Source organism: Gossypium hirsutum, chromosome A01, assembly GCF_007990345.1.
Source record: "Gossypium hirsutum isolate 1008001.06 chromosome A01, Gossypium_hirsutum_v2.1, whole genome shotgun sequence".
Classification (NCBI taxonomy): domain Eukaryota; kingdom Viridiplantae; phylum Streptophyta; class Magnoliopsida; order Malvales; family Malvaceae; genus Gossypium; species Gossypium hirsutum.
This window is the reverse complement of record NC_053424.1, coordinates 8,637,043-8,659,032: the sequence shown is the minus strand read 5'-3', so window position 1 is coordinate 8,659,032 and position 21,990 is coordinate 8,637,043. Positions and strand designations below refer to the sequence as shown.

At 34.7% G+C, this 21,990-nt stretch overlaps 4 protein-coding genes and 1 pseudogene across 4 annotated transcripts; 4 read left to right on the top strand and 1 right to left on the bottom strand.

Annotated features, from left to right (window-relative positions):
* Positions 1-5,867: 5,867 nt before the first annotated feature.
* On the top strand, positions 5,868-7,297 carry LOC107917132 (uncharacterized). Its single transcript, XM_041075727.1, has 2 exons — positions 5,868-6,138; positions 6,222-7,297. The coding sequence occupies exons 1-2, from the start codon at positions 5,916-5,918 to the stop codon at positions 7,010-7,012; spliced, it is 1,014 nt and encodes a 337-aa protein (XP_040931661.1). The 5' UTR covers positions 5,868-5,915; the 3' UTR covers positions 7,013-7,297.
* Positions 7,298-10,109: 2,812 nt separating this feature from the next.
* On the top strand, positions 10,110-11,219 carry LOC107917571 (uncharacterized). Its single transcript, XM_041075722.1, has 2 exons — positions 10,110-10,335; positions 10,419-11,219. The coding sequence occupies exons 1-2, from the start codon at positions 10,113-10,115 to the stop codon at positions 11,207-11,209; spliced, it is 1,014 nt and encodes a 337-aa protein (XP_040931656.1). The 5' UTR covers positions 10,110-10,112; the 3' UTR covers positions 11,210-11,219.
* A 1,691-nt stretch (positions 11,220-12,910) lies between these two features.
* LOC107917768 (aldo-keto reductase family 4 member C10-like) lies at positions 12,911-15,963 on the top strand (annotated as a pseudogene).
* Positions 15,964-16,310: 347 nt separating this feature from the next.
* LOC107917766 (uncharacterized) lies at positions 16,311-17,953 on the top strand. The gene is made up of 2 exons (XM_016847069.2): positions 16,311-16,915; positions 17,014-17,953. The coding sequence occupies exons 1-2, from the start codon at positions 16,675-16,677 to the stop codon at positions 17,802-17,804; spliced, it is 1,032 nt and encodes a 343-aa protein (XP_016702558.1). The 5' UTR covers positions 16,311-16,674; the 3' UTR covers positions 17,805-17,953.
* Positions 17,954-18,058: 105 nt separating this feature from the next.
* Positions 18,059-21,601, bottom strand: LOC107917765 (receptor-like protein kinase THESEUS 1). The gene has a single exon (XM_016847068.2). It carries the CDS (start codon positions 20,847-20,849, stop codon positions 18,330-18,332), a length of 2,520 nt encoding a protein of 839 aa, XP_016702557.1. The 5' UTR covers positions 20,850-21,601; the 3' UTR covers positions 18,059-18,329.
* Positions 21,602-21,990: the final 389 nt, after the last annotated feature.

The following is a 21,990-nucleotide window of genomic DNA, read 5'->3' as shown; positions in this document are numbered from 1 at the left end:
TACACATTACTAGGCTTGCTATTATTTCATTTTTATATAATTGCTCACATTATTATTTTTGATATAGTCACGCTCATTATTATACATTATTATTAATACAAAATTTGCTTTTATAAATCACGTTATATTTTTTCACTCAATATATTCAAACAATTCTTTCATAAAAGCAATATCCTGTATTAGGTAATTCGAGATAATCGTGCCCTAACTTACTGGGTTTTGACTTTTCTCATTTAACCTAAATAACGGAATATATTCTTTTTAAATCACTATACGAGTTTTGAAAAATGCTTATTCTCGAAGATGTGAAATGTTGTGCCCTAACTCACCGGGTATGACATTTTGTCATCTCGAAATAAGAATTTGTTTTGGAATAAAGGCAATATTCGGTGTTTGAGAATTCGAGAAAACGTGCCCTAACTTACTGGGTTTCGATTTCTCTCGTTTACTCTAAATAATCGAATACCCTTTTAATAAAATACACAGATTTTATAAAAGGCAAGCTCGCTCTCGAAAATTCAAGATGTTGTGTCCTAACTCACTGGATATGACATTTCATATTTTGAGACGAGAAGGTCTTTAATATTTAAGCATTTTCTTTACAAAGAGGGATCGTATTTCAAAAGTCTTCCAAGTTTTCAATCTTCGACACTAAGACACTAATTAATCAATTAGGTACCAGTTTTGGGCGTATCGAGGGTGCTAATCTTTCCTCGTGCGTAACCGACTCCCGAACCTATTTTCTTGATTTGCGTAGACCAAAATTGTTGTTTAAACAAATCAAGTTATTTATTAAAAACAACCACGTTAACGAGGTGACCCGATCACACCTAGTCAAAAAGGATCGGTGGCGACTCCCGTTTTTTGCGTTCATTTTCAAAATCCAAGTCGATTCCCGTTTTACCAAAAAATGGTTACGACATGTACCACAGTGGTTTGAAAAAGTTTTTGAGAAACTAAAATGTTTGAGACTCCGATACTGGTCCGTACAAAACTCTGAACTTGTTGAATTAGTTTTGTAATAATACAATGGTAATGTTTAGACAATTATCTTTGTGTTCGATTTTGGTATTGTAGATTCTTGAGGTCAGTTTGAAGTTTGATATGGATTCTGGTGATAAGTAAGATCGTGAGAGTCAGTCTGGTGAGACTCTCGAGGAGTCATTGGCTTTTCTGGGACGTGTGTTTGTTCAAGAGTCGAAAGTCAATGTGATTCCGTCAGCTTCGGGTAGCGATGACCCGGAGGTTGGCACTGAGGCGTTGACTCGATTTGAGAGAAAAGTGTTAGAAAAAGTTTTCGAGGCTAGTTTAGAGAGAACTAGAGAAATGGTTCAAGGTAGGTGTGAGGATTGTGGGGAGAAAAGATATTGTAGTCTTTCGAGGTTGGAGCCTCAATCTACGAAGCGTGTCAGGTCTCAGCAGAATGTCAGTAAGAGTAATGTGAGAGGTTCTAATAGTGGCATGAGTGTGTCAGTTTGTGGGCATTGTAAAAAGTGTCATCCGGGTGATTGTTGGAAAAAAGTTGGGAGCGTGTCTTAAATGCAGGTCCACGGGGCATCGGATTAGGGACTGTCCTTGACGACATTTAGTCAATTATGGTTGTGTAATATTGTTGAGTTTGTGTGCTATTGTTTGGAAATGATTTGACTTTTTGAAGATGGCATTGTGTTTGTGTGTGTAATAGAGAAGTGAATTGATCTGGTTCAGTGATTAAGTGTTCTGGGTATGTATGCGGAATTTTAAGGTTTAGTATGATATGGTAGTGTTTCGAGGTCAGAATGTGCAGCGGGAGCGTAATGATGAGTTTTGTGTTTAAACAGTTGTCCAGTTAGTAGGAAATTTCAAGGACGAAATTTTTTTTAAGGAGGGGTGACTTGTAACATCCCGAAATCTGGGGTTAAAAGTTTTGAGGTTTGTGATTAGGGTCAGTGAGTGGGTTGAACATTTGGGTTCAGTTTCGTGTTTTAATATCAAAATAGGCTTGCTGGTTTAGTGGTTAATTATGTATTAGTATAACTTTGGGTCTCATGTTCGAATCCCTATGAGTGTTTATGATATTTATTTGTTTTTATTTTATTTTTCAAAAAGGCGAAGTTAATTTTAGAATAGAAAATAAGTTTACGTTTTTCATTTTTATACTTTTTCTTTTTCTTCCCCATCGTTTCTTTTTTTTGTTCTTTTCAATTTTAATTGTGTTTGTTTTTGCTTCTTCTGTTTTGTGCAATTTATTTATCGTTCCGTCAAAGGAGATTGCTCTTGTGTGTTTCGTGTTATCAGATGTGAGTCAGAATAGTTTTCTGGAGGCGAAATGGTTAATCCTTGTTGTTTGCAATTCTGATTTAAGGTGTGTTTCCGAAGATGTTGATTTTAAATGTTGATTTATTAATGGATTGCATGATATTCTGCACATTTCAGTACATTTCTGGATTTCCAAAGGATGGGGATCGTTTCGGTGTCAAAAACACGAATTTTAGGTTGTTACGATGTCGTTTCATAACCACACTGGTGGCTACACGGGCATGTGCCCCACATGGGTGGCTCACACGGCCGTGTAAAATTGGGAATTAGAGCTTTTTGGAAAATTTTGGTACCATACGACCTGAGCACACGGGCATGTGTACTCACACGAGCGTGTGAGATCTCTACACGGCCGTGTCTTTTCTACTATTTATTTTTGGCATCTTTGGACAGTGAGTTACACGGGCTGCTCACATAGGCGTGTGTTCTCTCCACACGGGCGTGTGTGGCCTTCACACAGGCATGTGTTGCCTTCACATGGGCGTGTAGATCCACACACGGCCTGGGCACTTCCACACGGCCATATGACCCTATTTTGCAAAATTTTTGTTTTGAATCATAAATTGTCTGTTTTATGTTTCTGTGCAATCCAACCCTCGTTCAAGCCTCGGTAAGTGTGTTTGGGACTCGATTTAGTTTCGTTCGTGTATATATATGCGTTTATGGGCTTTAATTTTATTGCTTGTTAATGTGATAAATAAGTATGAGTTTATTATAGTTGACGTAACTGAATATTAGAATACAAGTGTAATCAAATCTGAATCTGTTCAACTGGAAATGTTAATGTCCGTTTCTGTATGATGTCTGCATAATGTGTGCATTGTTGTATAGCATGAAAATTTTAGGATCTGACCATGAAGAGAAGGAAGATAGAATTAGCAATTTTAACTACGATACTTTTGTATAGTGGTTTACCGCACTATCCTCTACGTATACTAGCTCAGCTGTATACAGTTACTCAAGTGGCAGAGTTCGACGTTGTGGTGTGTAGGGTGGATGAACCTATTATGGTTCTATGAGGTGTGCATGGTGGAAGAGCCTACCATAGCCCTTATGTGGTGTGCTGGATGGACAAAGTGGTGTTTGATTAGCGGGATGGGATCTTGACTTGTGCATCTGTTTGTATCTGAATATACATCTGTTTGTCAGAACAATTTGCCTATTTGTGTGAACTTTTGGTTATTAACAATATAGTTAACGTCATGTAAAATGTTATGATTATTGCGTATGATTGGATCGTCATCTTTGTGGTTTGATATTATATTTGACATACTGATTGAGACTTTCATAAGCTGTTATTTGGACTGAACTTTAGAAACTCTGGATTTTATTTTTGAATGTTTGACGCCGGTTTAATATTGTTTCAAACATAATGAACAAAAAGGTTTTCTTGGTTTGAATTAAAGTTATTGTTTCCGCCACTTCTGGTGGCCAATGTAACCTCTAGGATTCGATCTAAACTTCTAGGCCGGGTTTTGGGGCGTTACAAAATTACAATCAAATAACGTTTAACGTTATATAGATAAGAACTTGATGTATTATGTTGGATTATCCATCTTTATATATATATATATGGATGATTTTAATTATATATAAGCTATAAAAAGGTATATGAACCCCTCAACTTTGATGAAAAAATCAATTAAGTTTCTCTGTGAAAAATGTACATAATTAAGTTTGCAAACTCTCAAGTTGCATCAATTAAATTTTTTTGATCATCTTTAATCATTACAATGCTGATGTGGGAGTTAACGATGTTGACATCCAACTCCAATAAGTGGCAGTTGTAAAAATCAACAAAATAAAAAAAATCAAATTTTAAAAAAAAATAAACAATTAAATTTTTACTAGAATGAATCTGGACAAATGATTGTCTAATTTCTTTTAGACTTAAATTTTAAGAAATTTATTTTTAAAACTTATAAAAAATCATTTTTAATTTTTTTTATATATTTTTAAAATTTTATTAAAACTTATCAAAATAAAAATAAAAATAAAAAATATTTTAGAAAATAAATATAAAAATAAATAAATTTTGGAGTTAACTTTTAAATGATTTTTATTATTTATTATTTATTAATTTTATTTAATATTTTTATAAATTTTAATAATGTTTTACAAATTGATAAAATTTAAATAAAATTAAATTTATATAATTTAGAAAAAAAAATTAAGTCTAAAACGAACCTGGGCACTTGGTTGTCTAGGTTCATTCTAATATAAAAATTAATTTTTATAATTTTTTATAGATCCTGCTTGCCTACACCATCTGCTGCTAAGAAGAAGCCCCCCGTCTACCCAAGTATAACCGAAACTGCCATTAATTTTCACCTCAACCTTAACTGTGGTGGAAAAGCTATAGGATCCGCTGGCCAAATTGTAATGGAATATAATAAGTTGGCAAACCAGATCATGAAGTTGCATTAGTTGTCCATGATTGTGTTTTCTGGAGAACTATGTTGTGTGTCTGCTATAAGTAGTTCTTATATGTTTTGATTACCTTCCCATTTATCTAAGAGAAAGGCTTGTTGTGGAAGAGTTTCTTTTAGCTCCAGACTGCTTGTACGTTCATGTGATGTTTGATTTTGGAGTTGCTTTATTAATCTCAACCTTCCTCTATATATATATATATCCTTATAATATTTTTATCGGTTAAAGTACCATATAAGCCTCTGTATAATGAGTATGATTGTATTTTGTCTTCTCTACTCAAAAAATAAATAAATTAGTCTTTGTATGTTATATTAAAGAACAAATTTATCATTTTTGTTAAAATTTTTTATCCATTTATATTGTTAAAAGTTGGCGTAGTTGGTGCAATAACTAGGAAGTGATATGTAGCATGTCACGTGAATCTCATGTTGACATATATGGACCAATTTTTAGCAATAAAACTTAATAAAGTTTTTAATAGAAGGACCAGTTTCCTATTTGATCTAATGAATATAGACTTATTTGTCTATTTTTTAAGTAAAAGGACAAAATCTAATTTGATTCATAATATAGGGGCTTTCATGATACTTTTACTTACTCTTGTAGATCTATAGAAATTTCTTGATTCAATAGCAAAACGCCATGAATATGGAAGCTATATCTAAGGTATGAATAGGACTCTCTCTTACAAGAACAGCAGAGACAATTATCAAAATTTTATTATCATTTTAATTTAATCAAAGGGATAGCCATATGTTAATTTGAACATTGAAGAAGATGAAGTGTACATACTTCCAAAATACATATTTATCTTTAAAACCTGAATCTGAATGAATCCCTTGAGCATAAATTAAAGAAAAGTTTAACTTTTTCAGAACAAAGTAAAGGGACAAATCAATGTTTATCCTCAAAGCAACCGTTTTTTATCCTTTCATTATTGATAATCGATTACATTTGTAAGCCCTGAGTTCAATCCTTAAGATCAAAGCATTCAAAAGGTTCCCATATATCCCATGTTCATGCTTCAATTTTAGTTCAAACGTTATACAACATTGCAAGTAAAAAACAAAGACAAATAATAGGACGAAACACAGCAGTTCCAACACTATATATAGGGACTACAAATGCTGGAGTTTATCACACCATTTGAATCATAATCCTTGTTTCTTTCTACTAACTGAAGCATGGAGATAAGGAGCAGCTCTTTCTTTATCATTCTCATCATCTTTGTTTCAACTGCGATTCAAGCAAAAGCAGATTCTGTTTATTGCAGCAATCCGGCGAGCCGGTGCTATGGAAAGTATATACAATGCCCCTATGAATGTCCAAGCACTAGCTATGAAAACCGAAAGGCTAAAGTTTGCCATGTAAACTGTGATTCACCTGTCTGCAAATCACATTGCAAACGTAAGATCACCTTCTTCTGTTTCATTTCAAAGTGTCTCATATACATGTTAAAGTTTAATTTATGTTTTCTTTCGTGATTTTAGATCGAAAACCAAACTGCAATAGTCCTGGATCAGCATGCTACGATCCCCGATTCATCGGTGGTGATGGCATTGTCTTCTACTTCCATGGAAAAAGCAATGAGCACTTCAGCTTGGTCTCTGATACCAGTCTACAAATCAATGGCCGCTTTATCGGCCACCGCCCCGCAGGCCGAACCCGGGACTTTACTTGGATTCAAGCACTTGGACTCCTGTTCAACTCTAACTCTATTTCACTTGAGGCTACTAAGGCTGCAACATGGAACAGTGAAGTGGACCATCTAAAGTTCAGTTACAACGGGGAGGAACTAGTTGTCCCAGAAGGTGCACTCTCAAGTTGGTACTCCCCTGAAAAAGAAGTGAAAGTAGAGAGAGTAGCAAAGAAGAACAGTGTGATTGTAACATTGAAGGACACAGCAGAGATTATAGTGAATGTAGTTCCAGTGACCAAAGAAGATGACAGGGTTCACCACTACAAAGTACCTCCTGATGACTGCTTTGCTCACTTGGAAGTGCAGTTTACGTTCTTTAGCCTTTCCCCTAATGTTGATGGAGTCCTTGGAAGGACTTACAGGCCCGATTTCGAGAACCCGGCCAAGCCTGGTGTGGCAATGCCTGTTGTGAGTGGTGAAGATAAATATAGGACAACTTCACTTCTTTCTTCAGACTGTTCAACATGCTTGTTCTCACCAGAAACCCATTCAAACCAAGAGACCACATCTCAAACTGAAATTCTCACCCTTGACTGCACCCGTGGGGCTTCAGCTGGATATGGCATTGTTTGCAAGAAATAAAGTCCTGGAATGGTAACTTTTAACAGTTAAAATAATGAAAGATTAAGCTATATAGACTCTGAGAACATCATTTTCTTCTCTAAATGGTGCTTCATTCATATATATTGTCTATTATGTAACCTATATTTACACGTATATGCATTGGGTGGATGATAAAATTCAAAGTATTATATAAGAAATTCAAGAAATTGGTCGGGTTCAACGTGTCATATGAGGGTTCTTTAACGTCATCATCATCCCACCAGTATAAATCCAACTCCCTTTTCAAATTTAAATTGATCCAAATGAAGACAATAAAAATAAGTAATCGTCATTGAAAGGTCTGGTTATTGTTTGGAGTGTTGTTGTATTACAAATGGCAAATGCGTAAAAGCACAAAGTAAATAAACACTTGATTACACAATTTCGAAAAATAAATTTATATATGTAAATTATTATCTAAAGAAATGATCCACTAGTAAAGTGAATAATGTAACTTGTAGAGTAATATTTAGCTTGTGTCTTATTGATATGAGTATCTTGGTATTTATATATGTTATTAATTGTATTATTACAACTCATGATAAGGCCTTACTATTTTGTCTTGACTCAGCTGTCTCCGGTACTAACATTCTTTGTCCCTAGTACTGACATTCTTTGCGAACTTTAAGTTTGCTGGGCAAGTGTCTACGGAGCACACGGTCCTTTCTGCTCCTGGGACTGGCATTCTGGACGAACTTCATACCTACTGAACATGTGTCTGGGTAGCCTATGGAGCACGTGACACTTCTTGCGAGTTCCTTGGGTACATGCGAAGTGAGACTGCGACCTTCCCTAGGTCCCCGTGAGCTAGGTTTGTAATCTTATTTTGCAAGCCAGTTCTGCGAGTTGTACCTGCAATCCTACCCTATGAGCTCGCGCAAGGTTCCTACGAGCTGGGTCTATAACCTTGCCTTGCGATTTGGTTCACCTTGTTGTCCTCTCGTGGTTGGGTCATGGGTCGGAGGCTCAGATCTTTTCTAAGATCTAAGTATCAGGTTATTGACGTATAACATAACTACTAATTACGAATTAGTCAATCTTAAATTACTACACCTTTAGCATCCTACATTCTTAAGGGGATATCTTATATTCCAGATAGTGACTCAATAATATGAATTTTCCACTTTTGTTTCAACAGTTGATCTTAGTCATGGTCAACAAAAATGTGCAGGTTGAAATGTGGCCAAAGTAATATTTAATTTGAGATTTTATTATAGTGAGATCTCGTAAGATTTATCATAGTTAAAATATAGAAATAAGAAAATTGTAGTCATTTAATTAAGTAAAGTTAGAAAATAAAAAATTGCGTTAGTGATCTGGACCCTATTAAATCAATTATCAAATAAATTATTTTTCTCTAAAAATTAGCTTCTCTTCTTTTTAATGTTGAAACTGGTTGAATTAGTTAAAAAATAAGCTAATGTTTCTCAATGAAAATCCTACGTAGCATGATCATCGATGAATTAATGTTTTTTTTCTTTTTTATTTCAACCATTGATTTAAAATGATCCGATGAAATCCCATCATAATAAAATCATTAAAAGAATGTTTTATTATATTTGTGGATTCTAAATTTGTGTGTTCTAAATTTTGTTCAATTCATCAAGCCTATCTCTAAAAATGTTTCTAAATCTCAATGTGAAGGACATCTACATCTTGTTTTTTTTACGTGTGGAAATGGAAATATGCAATGACAGAGCCAGAAAATTTTTTTAGGGAGAGGGCATCGAAATTAAATTATATATTTTTACGATAATAAAAATACAATTTAATCAGTTTAGTAGCCTACATCTTTATGATTTTTATCATTCTTGAGGGAGTCAAAGTGTAATTTTACTATTACTAATTTAAAATTTTATAATTTATAAAAAGCTTAAATTGAAAATTTACCATTTTAAGGATGATAGGATAAATCACTGCAATCATTATTATATCAACAATAGGGAGGGATCCACTCCAGTCCATGTAAAATTAAGGTGATTTTATATTATTTCAAAAAAAATTATATAATTAATATTTTAACAATTTAATTATTGAATTTGTCAAGATATTTGTATATGTCGTCACGCATGTAAAATTTTAAATTGATTTGATATTTTTATCATATTCATCTAAAATATTGTCTATATTAATATTTATTAATATTCTCTATATTATATTATAGATGTATTTGAATAATGGATAGTTATAATAATTATAAATACTAAATTAATAATAAATTCAACCTAAATTAACTTATAATAATAAATTTGGATTAAACTAACTCATTAAGTATTTAATTATGAGACTTAAAATTTTAGAAGATCTCTCATTACCATTAAGTCAACAGATAATGAAATGGAAATGAAAGGGGCAATATAATTTATGTACGTGTGCGTGGAAATATGAGTTACTAAAAATAGTAAATGAATGAGACATTAGTATAACCCATTACATTTGTGCCACCACTAGGACTAAGTGAGTGTACTGAGTCTTACAGCAGAGGTTGCTTGCATCGACGAGTACCACCATGTGTAAGATATGGTGTTTACAAAAGGTTGGCGAAATTACAAGGGGAATTCTAATTGAATAGTTGGCATACAATACATACATACACATACATACATGATATTGCAGTTCCATGACTTTCAATTTGAGAAAATATACCCCTCTTTCTGGCGTTATAAAATTAATTTGAACATTGAAGAAGATTCAGTGTACTTGCAGAATACATATTTTGGTCTTTAAATCCTGAACCTGAATAAATTAAAGAAATGTTCAACTATTTCAGAACAAAGTAAAGGGGCAAACTAATGTTTTATCCTCAAAGCAACAGTTTTTATCCTTTCATTATTGATAACCGATTACATTTGTGAGCCCTGAGTTCAATCCTTAAGATCAAAGCATCCAAAAGATTCCTTTATATCCCATGTTCATGCTTCAATTTTAGTTCAAACATTATACAACATTGCAAGTAAAAAATAAAAACAGATAATACTACGAAACACAGCAGTTCCAACACTATATATAGGGACAATAAATCCAGGAGTTCGTCACATCATTTGAATCATAATTCTTGTTTCTTTCTACTAACTGAAGCATGGAGATAAGAAGCAGCTCTCTCTTTATCATTCTCATCATCTTTGTTTCAACTGTGATTCAAGCAAAAGCAGATTCTGTTTATTGCAGCAATCCGGCGAGCCGGTGCTATGGAAAGTATATACAATGCCCCTATGAATGTCCAAGCACTAGCTATGAAAACCGAAAGGCTAAAGTTTGCCACGTTAACTGTGATTCACCTGTCTGCAAATCACATTGCAAACGTAAGATCACCTTCTTCTGTTTCATTTTGAAGTGTCTCATATATATGTCAAAGTTTAATTTATGTTTTCTTTTGTGATTTTAGATCGAAAACCAAACTGCAATAGTCCTGGATCAGCATGCTACGATCCCCGATTCATCGGTGGTGATGGCATTGTCTTCTACTTCCATGGAAAAAGCAATGAGCACTTCAACTTGGTCTCTGGTACCAGTCTACAAATCAATGGCCGCTTTATCGGCCACCGCCCCGCAGGCCGAACTCGGGACTTTACTTGGATTCAAGCACTTGGAATCCTGTTCAACTCTCACTCCATTTCACTTGAGGCTACTAAGGCTGCAACATGGAACAGTGAAGTGGACCATCTAAAGTTCAGTTACAACGGGGAGGAACTAGTTGTCCCAGAAGGTGCACTCTCAAGTTGGTACTCCCCTGAAAAAGAAGTGAAAGTTGAGAGAGTAGCAAACAAGAACAGTGTGATTGTAACACTGAAGGACACAGCAGAGATTATGGTGAATGTAGTTCCAGTGACCAAAGAAGATGACAGGATTCACCACTACAAAGTACCTTCTGATGACTGCTTTGCTCACTTGGAAGTGCAGTTTAGGTTCTTTAGCCTTTCCCCTGATGTTGATGGAGTCCTTGGAAGGACTTACAGGCCCGATTTCGAGAACCCGGCCAAGCCTGGTGTGGCAATGCCTGTTGTGGGTAGTGAAGATAAATATAGGACAACTTCACTTCTTTCTCCAGAATGTTCAACATGCTTGTTCTCACCAGAAACCGGTTCAAATCAAGAGACCACATCTCAGACTGAAATTCTCACCCTCGACTGCATCCGTGGGGCTTCAGCTGGATATGGCATTGTTTGCAAGAAATAAAGTCATGGAACGGTAGCTTTTATCAGTTAAAATAATGAAAGCTAATTCAATATTTTCATTTCTAAATGGTTCTTCATTCATATATATTGTCTTTTATGTAACCTTTTTTTTTTTTCAAGATACTGTCTTTTATGTAACACTTATATATCTAATCTATTTCATGTGTCTGCAGTAAAAGATGTTGACCAATGAATTTCCTTTAAGAAGTTCAGTTTGTATGGAAGATTGAAATCATCCTTTATACCATAAATAAGTTAATAATATTTTACCTTTATTTAGCTGTCCCATTTAGATTGTGTATAGGTAATTTTATTTTTATATAAAAATTAATTGAAATCAAACTTAATAAATTTTACTTTTATTTTTAAAAATATTTAAAATTTTAATTTAAAATATTATTAAAAATATATATTTAATTATTTATATTTATTCATATAATAAATTATTAAAATAATTTATTATTTTAATAAATTATTTAATATTTTAATTTTATTTTAATAATAAATTTTAGAAATAATATTTTTAAATAATATTTTTGATCTATTATTAAAAATATTCAATATTAATATTTTAATAATAAATATTTATTACAATTATAAATATATTAATAATAAATGTTTTCTGGTATAAAGGTTAAAATATGTTATAAGTCTATGTACTCTTCACAAATTTACAATTTAATCTTTATACTTTTGTTTTTAAGAATTTAATCCTTCTTCTTTTCATATTTGAATATCAAGTCCAATTGTTGACATTGTTAAATTTTTTTGTCAATTTTGTTGATGTCACTTTTTTAAATAAAAAATACTCACTCGACATTCATGTAATTAAAAACTGACATTGTAATGAACCTAAATTTAACAAAATATTTTTAATATATGCAAAAACAATATAAATTTTAAAATAAACTCAATTAAACAATGAAAATATAATAAAATTTCAAATATATGTTTGTTTCATTTAAAATAATTTTTATGAAATATTTTAAGAAATTTGTCAAAAAATAGAAAATATTTTACATATATTAATTCAAATACCATAAAATATTAACTTTTTCATAAAAATAAATCATTTTCGAAAAACTATTTTCTGTGAAATAAACAAACCATTTTAAGTGAAACCACAATTCAAAATCAAATTTATCAATGCATGTAATAGTTGATATTTATATAATTCATATGAAAAATAGCCCAATGAAATGACTGCAATCAAATAATGTTCCTTGCTGAAAATTCGATTTAAATTTGTCCAGAAATGAGCTATTTTTTATTCTATTTGTTAGAGTTTTTGAGCACTTTATCCGGATAAATTATGAAGTTCTATCTAAGTCTAGAGCAACAATACAATAAATCCGGATGAAGAATGAACAATATAATAATTGAGTATTATTATATATTTAATTTGATTTATTTATTTATAAATAAATTATTACAATATATGTAAAAACAATTTAAAATATAAATTTATTAATATATATATAAATTTATTAATATATTTAAAAATAGTTTTTTCGAAAAATATTTTCAGAAAATTTATTAAATAACAGAAAATATTTTATATAGATTTTTATCTAAATACTATAAAAGTAAATTATTTCTAAAAAAATAAATTATTTTTCAAAAATTATTTTTGAAAAATATTTTAGTGGTAGCAGCTTTTGTTTGGAACTAAAACATTTTCTGGAAAAACTTTTCAACTTTTTCCGGTGTTTGTTTGGCTGAAAATATTTTACTAATATAAAATCTTTTACAAAACACGGTGAATGAGATGAGTATTTTAGGGAAAATGTCTTATACGGCTCTGTTTCATGCTCGATTTGCCTTGAAACGGTTACTGATAATGGGGATCGGTCGTGGGCTAAGCTTCAATGTGGGCATCAATTTCATTTGATGCATTTGCCTGAGAGCTCTGGTTTTGGTGATGCAACTGATCCGCCTTTGAAGTCTGGGAGTGAGCATTGGCAGTTTCTGAATCGCCTCAAGAAGGTATGGAAGGCCATGGAAGGCCTAGTTTATTCTGGTTTAGTTCGAGCTATCGGTGTTAGCAATTTCGGTGTTCATCAGATCAAAGAATTGCTTAAATTCGCAAAAATCGTACCTGCTGTTAATCAGGTATGAGAGATTTTCACGCATTTTTTAACTTTACATTTTTTACAGTCTTCGATCTTTTAGTAGATTTGTTGAGAACTTTACCGTGAAATTAAAGGAATGCTTACATATTTGTCCATATGTTGATTGATGTGTAGTCATTGGAATAATTGTTGGTGACTCAAATGTGGAATTTGCTAGCATGAATCTATGAACTTTTGCTTGCATTCATTTAATTTGAGATGATTTCTAAGTTCTCTTTTTGATCCAAATCTATTTGCCTGGCTAAGAACACGGAGTTGGTGAGCTCCAGTCCTTTCTACAATGTTCGAATGCGAGTCCGCAACATTTGAGGCAAACTTTACTAGTTGATGGACTTAGAATATTTGTTTATGTTGTAGTTGATGCACATCGTTTTGTTTGTCACTTCGATTTCGTAATACTTTTCCAGATATTGACCTTTATTGTTCTCGTTGATTGCTTTTTGTTTTCTCAATCCCATATCTGGCGAAATTCATTGAGTTATACAACTAATTCATTTTTTTTTTATAGGTGGAGTTGCATCCTTTTTGGAGGCAAGATGAGCTGGTGAAGTTCTGCCAAATGAAGTGTATCCATGGATCGGCTCATACACCTTTGGGAGTACCTACTTCAAGTCCTGGAGTGTCCGATAGTGGATCGGGTGGGGAAGATGAACCCAGAACTCCTCGGATTTCATTTCGGAGGTCTAGATCAGTACATGGACCGATACTGAAATTATCATTTGTTGGAGAGATAGCAGATAGGCACAAAAAGACACCTGAGCAGGTATACCTTTTATTAACAATATCATCTCTAGTTTTACTTTATTTATCATTCTACCTTCCGTTTTCTGTGTTTCTTCAGACCTAAAGTAGGCTAATGAACGACTTCAAATTTGTTGACAGTATGTTGACCTCATTCATTGATGTAAAATATCAACCTATTGATCCTGGTAACTGACAAATTATTTTATCCCTTACTTTGTTGTCGGATTTATGGGATCATTTCTGAATGTCAAAATGATATAAGGTGGAAGGTACAATAATAAACACAAGTGAACTATTTTAGATTATTACCGGTGTCTGAAGTGCATGAGTATATAATGAATGCTTACGGATACAAAATTTAGATGCATCCGGCTTAGGGTCTACTTGAACATAGAGCTATTCGCTGACCTGACACAAGAGCTCGGTTAGAGCTTATGTTTATCATCTGTCAAAACTGAGTCTATACTTTTAGCAGAAACAAAACTGAGAAGAGTTGGGAATATCAGTATCTTTTGTGGGAGAAAACTAAAATCCATATTGTAGGATTCACTTATATGCATCAATGTGTCAGACTTTATGAAACAATTTAAGACTAGTTGCCATTTCACAACAAAAGTAAAGAAGGAGGGGCTTCCTTACCCAACTCTTCCCCGTATGCTTATGGTTAAATTTGTTGAATCTCTAGGTCAGTCTTGTATGCCCAACTGCTTTCTAGTAGCCGAATTTAGATCTATAACCTTGCATTGAGCTAAGTGGACAAAAGACTCTCAGAACCAACACAAAGCTTGAACATTGGAGAAAAAGAGTTGCATTCAACTCCGTCCCAACAAAATAACACCATATAATAAGGGAAGCCTACAACTGATTAAAGTTATTTGTGCAAGGAAACGGTCTTATGCTTTTATGAGTATATATGTTTGTATTATCATGATTGGGCTGTAATAGATGTGTTTGGAAATGCGATGAGATGTGCAGCAGGATTGGCCCAAGGATTTTTTTCTTTTAACATCAGCATGATGGTTGGCATGGGATATCTTATGTATTTGAACCTTCATATGTATAGTGCATGGTTTTCTTATCAAATAACTTGCAACTACAAGAATCAAAATTTGTGGGTTATTTAGCATGTCTGTCATTTTCGGAGCATTTAGGATCACGATCATTTATGGTAGAGCAAATGTTGATCATAACAATCATTTTTATTAGAGCTATGTTACTTGGACTCAAGTCCAATGTGGGTATGTTAATTTTTCTCAGTTTTTCCATGTTTTTGAAAGATTTTTGGAGGGTTGTATCTCCGTATCCATGTCTGAATATGTTCTGGACATGTCCGTCCGCTTTGCTTGTTTGCAGGTAATTCTATGGTGGCGGTTTCAAAGAGGAACCAGTGTTCTACCATGTAGCCTAAAACCCGACAGGGTAAAGCAAAACATTGACATATTTAACTGGTCTCTGTCAGATGATGAGTGGAACCGGTTGAATCGGATTGAACCAACAGGTTTGGAGATGGTCCTTTGAACAATCTCTCCGATCGAGGCTTCATGTTTGGTAGTGGTCCTCTTCAAGCTGTTCGAGAAATGGAAGATGACGCTGAATTCAATGCCTAATATGTTGTGAGCATGTTGTTTTAAGGATAATGTCCTGGTTTTGCATATAACATTTGCTGTTGCATCGCCATCATTAGCATAGCTTTGAGTTTGTCGACGATGGATAGAAAGTCAAAGAGAAGAACATTGTAATTGATCTGTAGTTGCAGGTTTTACTTTTTATATGAACAAATGGTGTTTCATATATATGTGTGCAAACGTGTTTTGATTGTAAAACATCATTTGTGCTCTTCTTCTTAGCTTCATGAATGCACAAATCAATTAAAAACTCAGAGCCATTTGTTTGCTTGAAATAGCCATCTTCATTGGTGGAGAAAATTCCATTGTAGTGCTATAATCTTTCTTTGCATTTGTTGTTTCCTCTGCAAAGTGTAGGCTTATTGATGATCCGGGCATTGTTTAGGTAAGTTTTCATGCACTGGCGTAACATGGGTATGCATGCCCCCATTTAAGTGCATTTGTCATGTATCTTTTCTGTTCTCTTGCAAAATGTTGTTTATGTAATCCAACATTCGAGTTCATGCATAAGTTATTAGCTCTATATAGTCAAACAAATGGTTTTCTTTCTGATTTTCTGTTCCTCTTTATAATAGACTACTTTTTTTTTGAGAGAAAAAGTGATTTTCAAACTTAAAAATTAACCTAAAAGTATTTTTGAGAAATATTGCTAAACTAATCCTTATAAAAGTATTCAAGACATCCCGGGTTTGACCAAAAACAAGTCACTTAACAATGAATCCATCCTAGACCAACCTAACAGATTGTCAACAGCCAATTTTTAAATCACAAATACGAATCCCAAAGCATTGACCAAAACTATACAATCTTGTGAATGCTACAATGAGACCATGTTCTTGCTTCAAAAGCTGCTAAATTATAGGATAAGTAAAGATTCTCAGAAGAGATTATAAATCTCTGAAAGTTGGGTTTTTACTTCTAAGGTTACCTTCTGGAGCTTAGGCTTCTTTTATCAAAAAAAAAAAATGAAGATCATTCGCAATGCTTCCTCATTGATTATTTTGCTTCTCTTCATATCAGCAGCATCGATGCAGATTCATGGGCAGGGTGTTCCAGAACGTAGGACTTGCTTTTCACGTAGGAGTCCTTGCTTTCTCAAGACGATGAGATGCCCGTCTCAATGCCCATCGATGAAGCCGTCGGATCCGAAGGCAAAAGTTTGCTATGTTAATTGCGATTCCCCTATATGCAAAGCTGAATGCAAAAGTAAGGAACAGGAAAAAAAAATATTAATCATTTCATGTTGAACTTATTTTAAGTGTTGTTACAATGTCTGTTTTTTTTTTGTTTTTTTGTGATTGTAGATAGGAAGCCGAACTGCAATGCCCCTGGAGCAGCATGCTTGGATCCTAGATTCATCGGCGGTGATGGCATCGTGTTTTATTTCCACGGGAAGAGCAATGAGCATTTCAGTTTGGTATCGGATCCTAACCTCCAAATTAATGGCAGGTTCATTGGCCTAAGGCCAGCAGGCCGAACCCGGGATTATACTTGGATTCAAGCAATTGGTGTCCTCTTTGGATCCGAAACCTTTTCTCTTGAGGCCAAACGTGCAGCAACTTGGGATGAGGAATTTGACCATCTGAGGTTCTCTTACAATGGGAACGTAATTGTCGTACCGGAAGGCCATTTATCATCATGGAAATCCCCGGAAAGTGACCTTACAGTGGAGAGAACATCTGACAAGAATAGTGTCTTAGTGACTTTACCTGATATTGCTGAGATTTCAGTCAATGTGGTGCCGGTGACCAGGGAAGATGATCGTATTCATAACTACCAAATACCCTCTGGCGACTGTTTTGCACACTTAGAGCTGCAATTCAAGTTCTACGGTTTATCTTCAAAAGTAGAAGGAGTACTTGGTAGGACTTATCAGCCAGATTTCATGAACCCTGCAAAACCAGGCACGGCAATGCCAATAGTTGGAGGAGAAGACAAATATCGAACCTCATCACTTCTCGCTGCCGATTGTTATACCTGTAAATTTTCTCCAGCCAGAGCATCGGACCAAAGAGATTCATCGCTGATGGACTACAGCCCTCTAGACTGCACGAGCGGTGCCTCTAGTGGGAGCGGAATAGTTTGTAGGAGATAAATCATGGATTTTTTAGAATGACGGGTTGGATTGCAGTTTAAGGATATGTTGATTTTGTGTTTGTCTGAATATGATAAAAATCCAGTGTCGAATGTTCTGTAGTAAATCTAATTTGGCAGTTCATCAAATAAAATAAATATGCAATAAAATTCCTCTTTTATCTCACAAGAAAAAAAACCTAAAATAGACATAAATTGTAAACTGATGCAGTGAGCAGAGAACAAATGAGATAAATTCCTTATCTGGTAACTGTGTAATAGTAACATGAATTAAATCAACAATAATGGATATTTATGGTACAGTACATGCAAATTTCGGATGGATTTAATCGGTAACCATCACTCAAATATATTACAAACTAAATATATTATGGATGAAAATTTGATGAAAAATAACAGAATAAATGTAAGAAAAAAAAAAGAAACCTTCATTAAACCTCTTGGGAATTTTCCAAGTATTCTCTCAAGCAAAGCCAGCAAGGAGAACCGGATTTTTTAGCAGGATGTCCATTGCCGGAATTACCGTCTATCTTCCACGAGGATTTACGAGTTGTGAAAATACTGCACTAGTAGCAGCATCTTCAGCATCATCATCAGTGCCGGAATTACCGTCGATCATGCTCACACTGTTATCGAATGGCTCAAGTGGTGTCTGAATGGCTGGGATATGGTTGGTACTGTTATCATCTGGTTCCATTAGTGCTGATGAAGTCTCTTCCAGCTGAAGAGCATATTCAAGGTTCCATAATACATCTCCCATGGATGGCCTGTCAACCCCGTGCTCAGCCAGGCACTTTTCAGCTGTCTCTCCGTATTTCTTAAGAGAAGCGGGATTCACTTTCCCCACCAGATTAGAGTCCATGATTTGATCTAACATACCTTTCTTCTGCCAAGTCATTGCCCATTCAGCGATATTAACTTGTTCTCTCGGGAGAACAGGATTTAAAGCCGGCCTAGTGCAGAGAACTTCCATCAGAACAACCCCAAATGAATACACATCAGACTTCTCCGTAAGTTGCTGCCTCCGGAAATATTCAGGGTCAAGGTAACCGAAGCTACCCTTAACAGCAGTACTCACATGTGTCTGATCTAAAGCTGGACCGGTTTTTGAAAGACCAAAATCTGCTACTTTGGCTACAAAATTCTCATCCAAGAGAATATTTGTTGTCTTCACATCACGGTGAATAATGCTTTGGGCTGCACCAGTGTGGAGATAATGAAGTCCCCTAGCAGCACCAATACATATTTCAAGTCGTTGCTTCCATGACAGAGGAGGTAGATTTGTTCCATAAAGATGACTTCTAAGGGGTCCATTAGCCATATACTCGTAAACAAGAATCATTTCCGATCTTTCATCACAATATCCAATAAGAGAGACAAGGTGGCGATGGCGAAGTTTAGATAGCATTTCAATTTCGGTGCGAAATTCAGCAAGACCTTGTTCGGATCTGGGATTACCTCTTTTGACAGCAACTTTAGTCCCATCTTCAAGAGTGCCGGTGTAGACTCTTCCGAAACCACCAACTCCAAGAAGTAGGCTCTCATCAAATTTGTTGGTCGCATCAAGGATCTCTTGGAAGGAGAAGAAGCGGCCAAGATTGGAGGAAGCCAATGAAATGCAGCTTGCTGTTCCGCTCTTCTGCGATGTTGTGGACATTTTGGTCATGGTCAGTGAGTTTCCATACAAGGGCAAAGGTAACCATGGATGTCCTTGTTGAGTATCTTTCGACTTCCGCGCCACCAGGCAACAATAACAGAATCCGATTAATGCCACTGCAGCTACAGCTCCAACAATACAACCGATTATTATCCATATCTTGTTCTTCTTCGAGGATGATTCCGGAAGGAGATTCTTAACAGAAGAAACCCCACCCAGGCTTCCAGCATCATTGCTGATTTTCATAATCTCCAAGCCATTCATAGTTCCATTCGTGATGTCTGCCAATGAATCTGGACCGATACTGACAGTCAAAGTATCCGATTCTACTGAAGAATTGGAGATAAAGTCTTTAAAGTAAGGCACCTTCAGGTCACCAGTCAATGATGAGAGATCAAGACTTAAAACAGCAATATCATCATTTATGTAAACGTTGAAAACCAAAGTGTTGAGAGATGAACTCATGACATCACAAAAATGTGCCCGAACTAAATACCTGAAGTTCGGATCAACAGTGAAGACCCAAGTCACGTTGAAGGCCATGCTAGGAACATTTGCATCACCCATGACTTCAGCAGTGCTATAGACCAAATTTGGCGCTGTTTCAGGCGTAACCAAAGTTGAATATTTGATAGAAGCTGGATTGACCGAAACATTCAGAGCAGAGCTGTTTACATGGAGATATTTAACATCATTCTCCCATGTTCTTCCAAGTGTATCGTTCTCAGCAGTGATCAATGGCCCTCCCATGTTTAACCGATAAACGGTTTCCATGGCAAATTCCGAAAGACCACTAATAGGAGCAGACGGGTTCAGAGCTAATGCCTGGTCAGGCAGGACTGCATCCGGGATGGAAACAACTTCAATGGCATTAACAAACGAAACCGAATTGTTCGAAGGAACAAAGGTAACAGTCAGGGTATCTGAAGTCACATTGATTGCATACTCCTTGAACAAAAAAGAACCATTATACTTCTCAAAAGTAAAGTTGTCCAAAAGCACAAAATCATCTGTGGCAACCGTTATCGGAGCTGACGTCAAGTCCTGGCCTGATTTTGGAAGAGGATAAAAGTAAAGGCGGACCCAATGCCGACCTTCTTGCTTGATATCAAACTTGTAAGAAGCAATGGCGGAGAAGATTCGAGCGGATCGATATATCGAAGATGGAACACTAGAATTAGAACTAACAACAGAACTTGCACTCTTCAAGGTAAGAGAAGAATGGCCTGAATCAGGAACATAAGTTCTACCTTGGAATGTAACATTTTTTGAAGAACCACAAACAATCAAGTAATTATCAACAGGTGTGAATGAGGCTTGTATTCCACACCCCAAATACTCAAACAACACAACAGCTAAAACCAAAGCCACCAAATTCCCCATTTTCATCTTCAACTTTTTTTCAATAAATTCAAATGCCTAAATCAACAAACCAAGTAAAACTAAGATCTAAAGAAACCCCAAAAATCCCACAAAAAAAGAACTCCTTAGAGTCGCAATAATTCAACCCCCTCAAAGTTCATATCTTTTGCAAACCTGGGATCTAATTAACCCCAATGCTAATAAACATTACAACATAAAGAAAAAATGAAATAAACTTTAGTACAAAGATCAAAACTTTATCAATGCCCTTAACTCACAAATGAAGCCAAAATGGGAAACAACAATGGGTTTTTTTTTTCTCAAAGACAAAAACTCCCAAGTTGAGCTATTAAGAATATCACCAAGAAAAAAATAAAAAAAAAGAAACCTTTAAAAACAAAAAACAAAAAAAAAAGAAAGAAAGAAAGGTGCAAGCTGCTTCTGCAGTGCATATAACACAACTTTTCCAGGCTGTTGATTAGGCGGTCATTACAGAGAAAACTAAAGAGGACCCCACTTGTTTATAAGGAAATGGTAAATTTTCAATGTATCTGAAGCAGCCTGGGAATGTATCACTTGCCATGAAAAACCAGCTGTTTATCTCTCTCTTTTTCTCAGTATATTTTTTTAAAAGAAAAGGTTAGAAATTTTTGTGTACTTAGTAACTTTTCGCAAGCTTTGCTATTTTAATATCAGAAAGCTTCGTGAAAGTCCTCTAAGTGCAGCAGTGTATTGTTATATGCTTCACATAATTATTTTTCTACAAAAAAATGGGAAATTAAAATTTTGAACTGAAAAAGAAAAACAATTTAAATAATAAATTAGATGGAACTGGGAAAGGAATGGTTGATTAGCTTGGGACCAAACGATCAAAGGGGACCCCACTTTAACGCGGTTTTGTAGGTGACAGAAGTTGACGGCAGTTAACTTAACGGTCTTTAGTCCAAGTGAAAATGTGAAATTGTAGGGACCGTTTGACATGTTATATTTAGGGTTAGTTTTGCATTGCTTTTCAAAAGTAATTCTAGCTTCAAAAGTATTTTTAGAAAAAAAATTGTACAGAATAAACTATTTTTAGCTAAAATTTTTAGCTTTTAGAAGCTAAAATTTTTAGTTTTTTCTCTCCTAAAAGTACTTTTAGTACTTAATTACTTTTTCACCCCTCTAA

Bases quoted from the DNA above. Each gene is read 5' to 3' on its own strand.
- LOC107917132 (XM_041075727.1), top strand. From the start codon at position 5,916: ATGGAGATAAGGAGCAGCTCTTTCTTTATCATTCTCATCATCTTTGTT. The intron at 6,139-6,221 runs GTAAGATCACCT...TCGTGATTTTAG, and splicing joins CTGCAAATCACATTGCAAAC to ATCGAAAACCAAACTGCAAT.
- LOC107917571 (XM_041075722.1), top strand. From the start codon at position 10,113: ATGGAGATAAGAAGCAGCTCTCTCTTTATCATTCTCATCATCTTTGTT. The intron at 10,336-10,418 runs GTAAGATCACCT...TTGTGATTTTAG, and splicing joins CTGCAAATCACATTGCAAAC to ATCGAAAACCAAACTGCAAT.
- LOC107917766 (XM_016847069.2), top strand. From the start codon at position 16,675: ATGAAGATCATTCGCAATGCTTCCTCATTGATTATTTTGCTTCTCTTC. The intron at 16,916-17,013 runs GTAAGGAACAGG...TTGTGATTGTAG, and splicing joins ATGCAAAGCTGAATGCAAAA to ATAGGAAGCCGAACTGCAAT.
- LOC107917765 (XM_016847068.2), bottom strand. From the start codon at position 20,849: ATGAAAATGGGGAATTTGGTGGCTTTGGTTTTAGCTGTTGTGTTGTTT.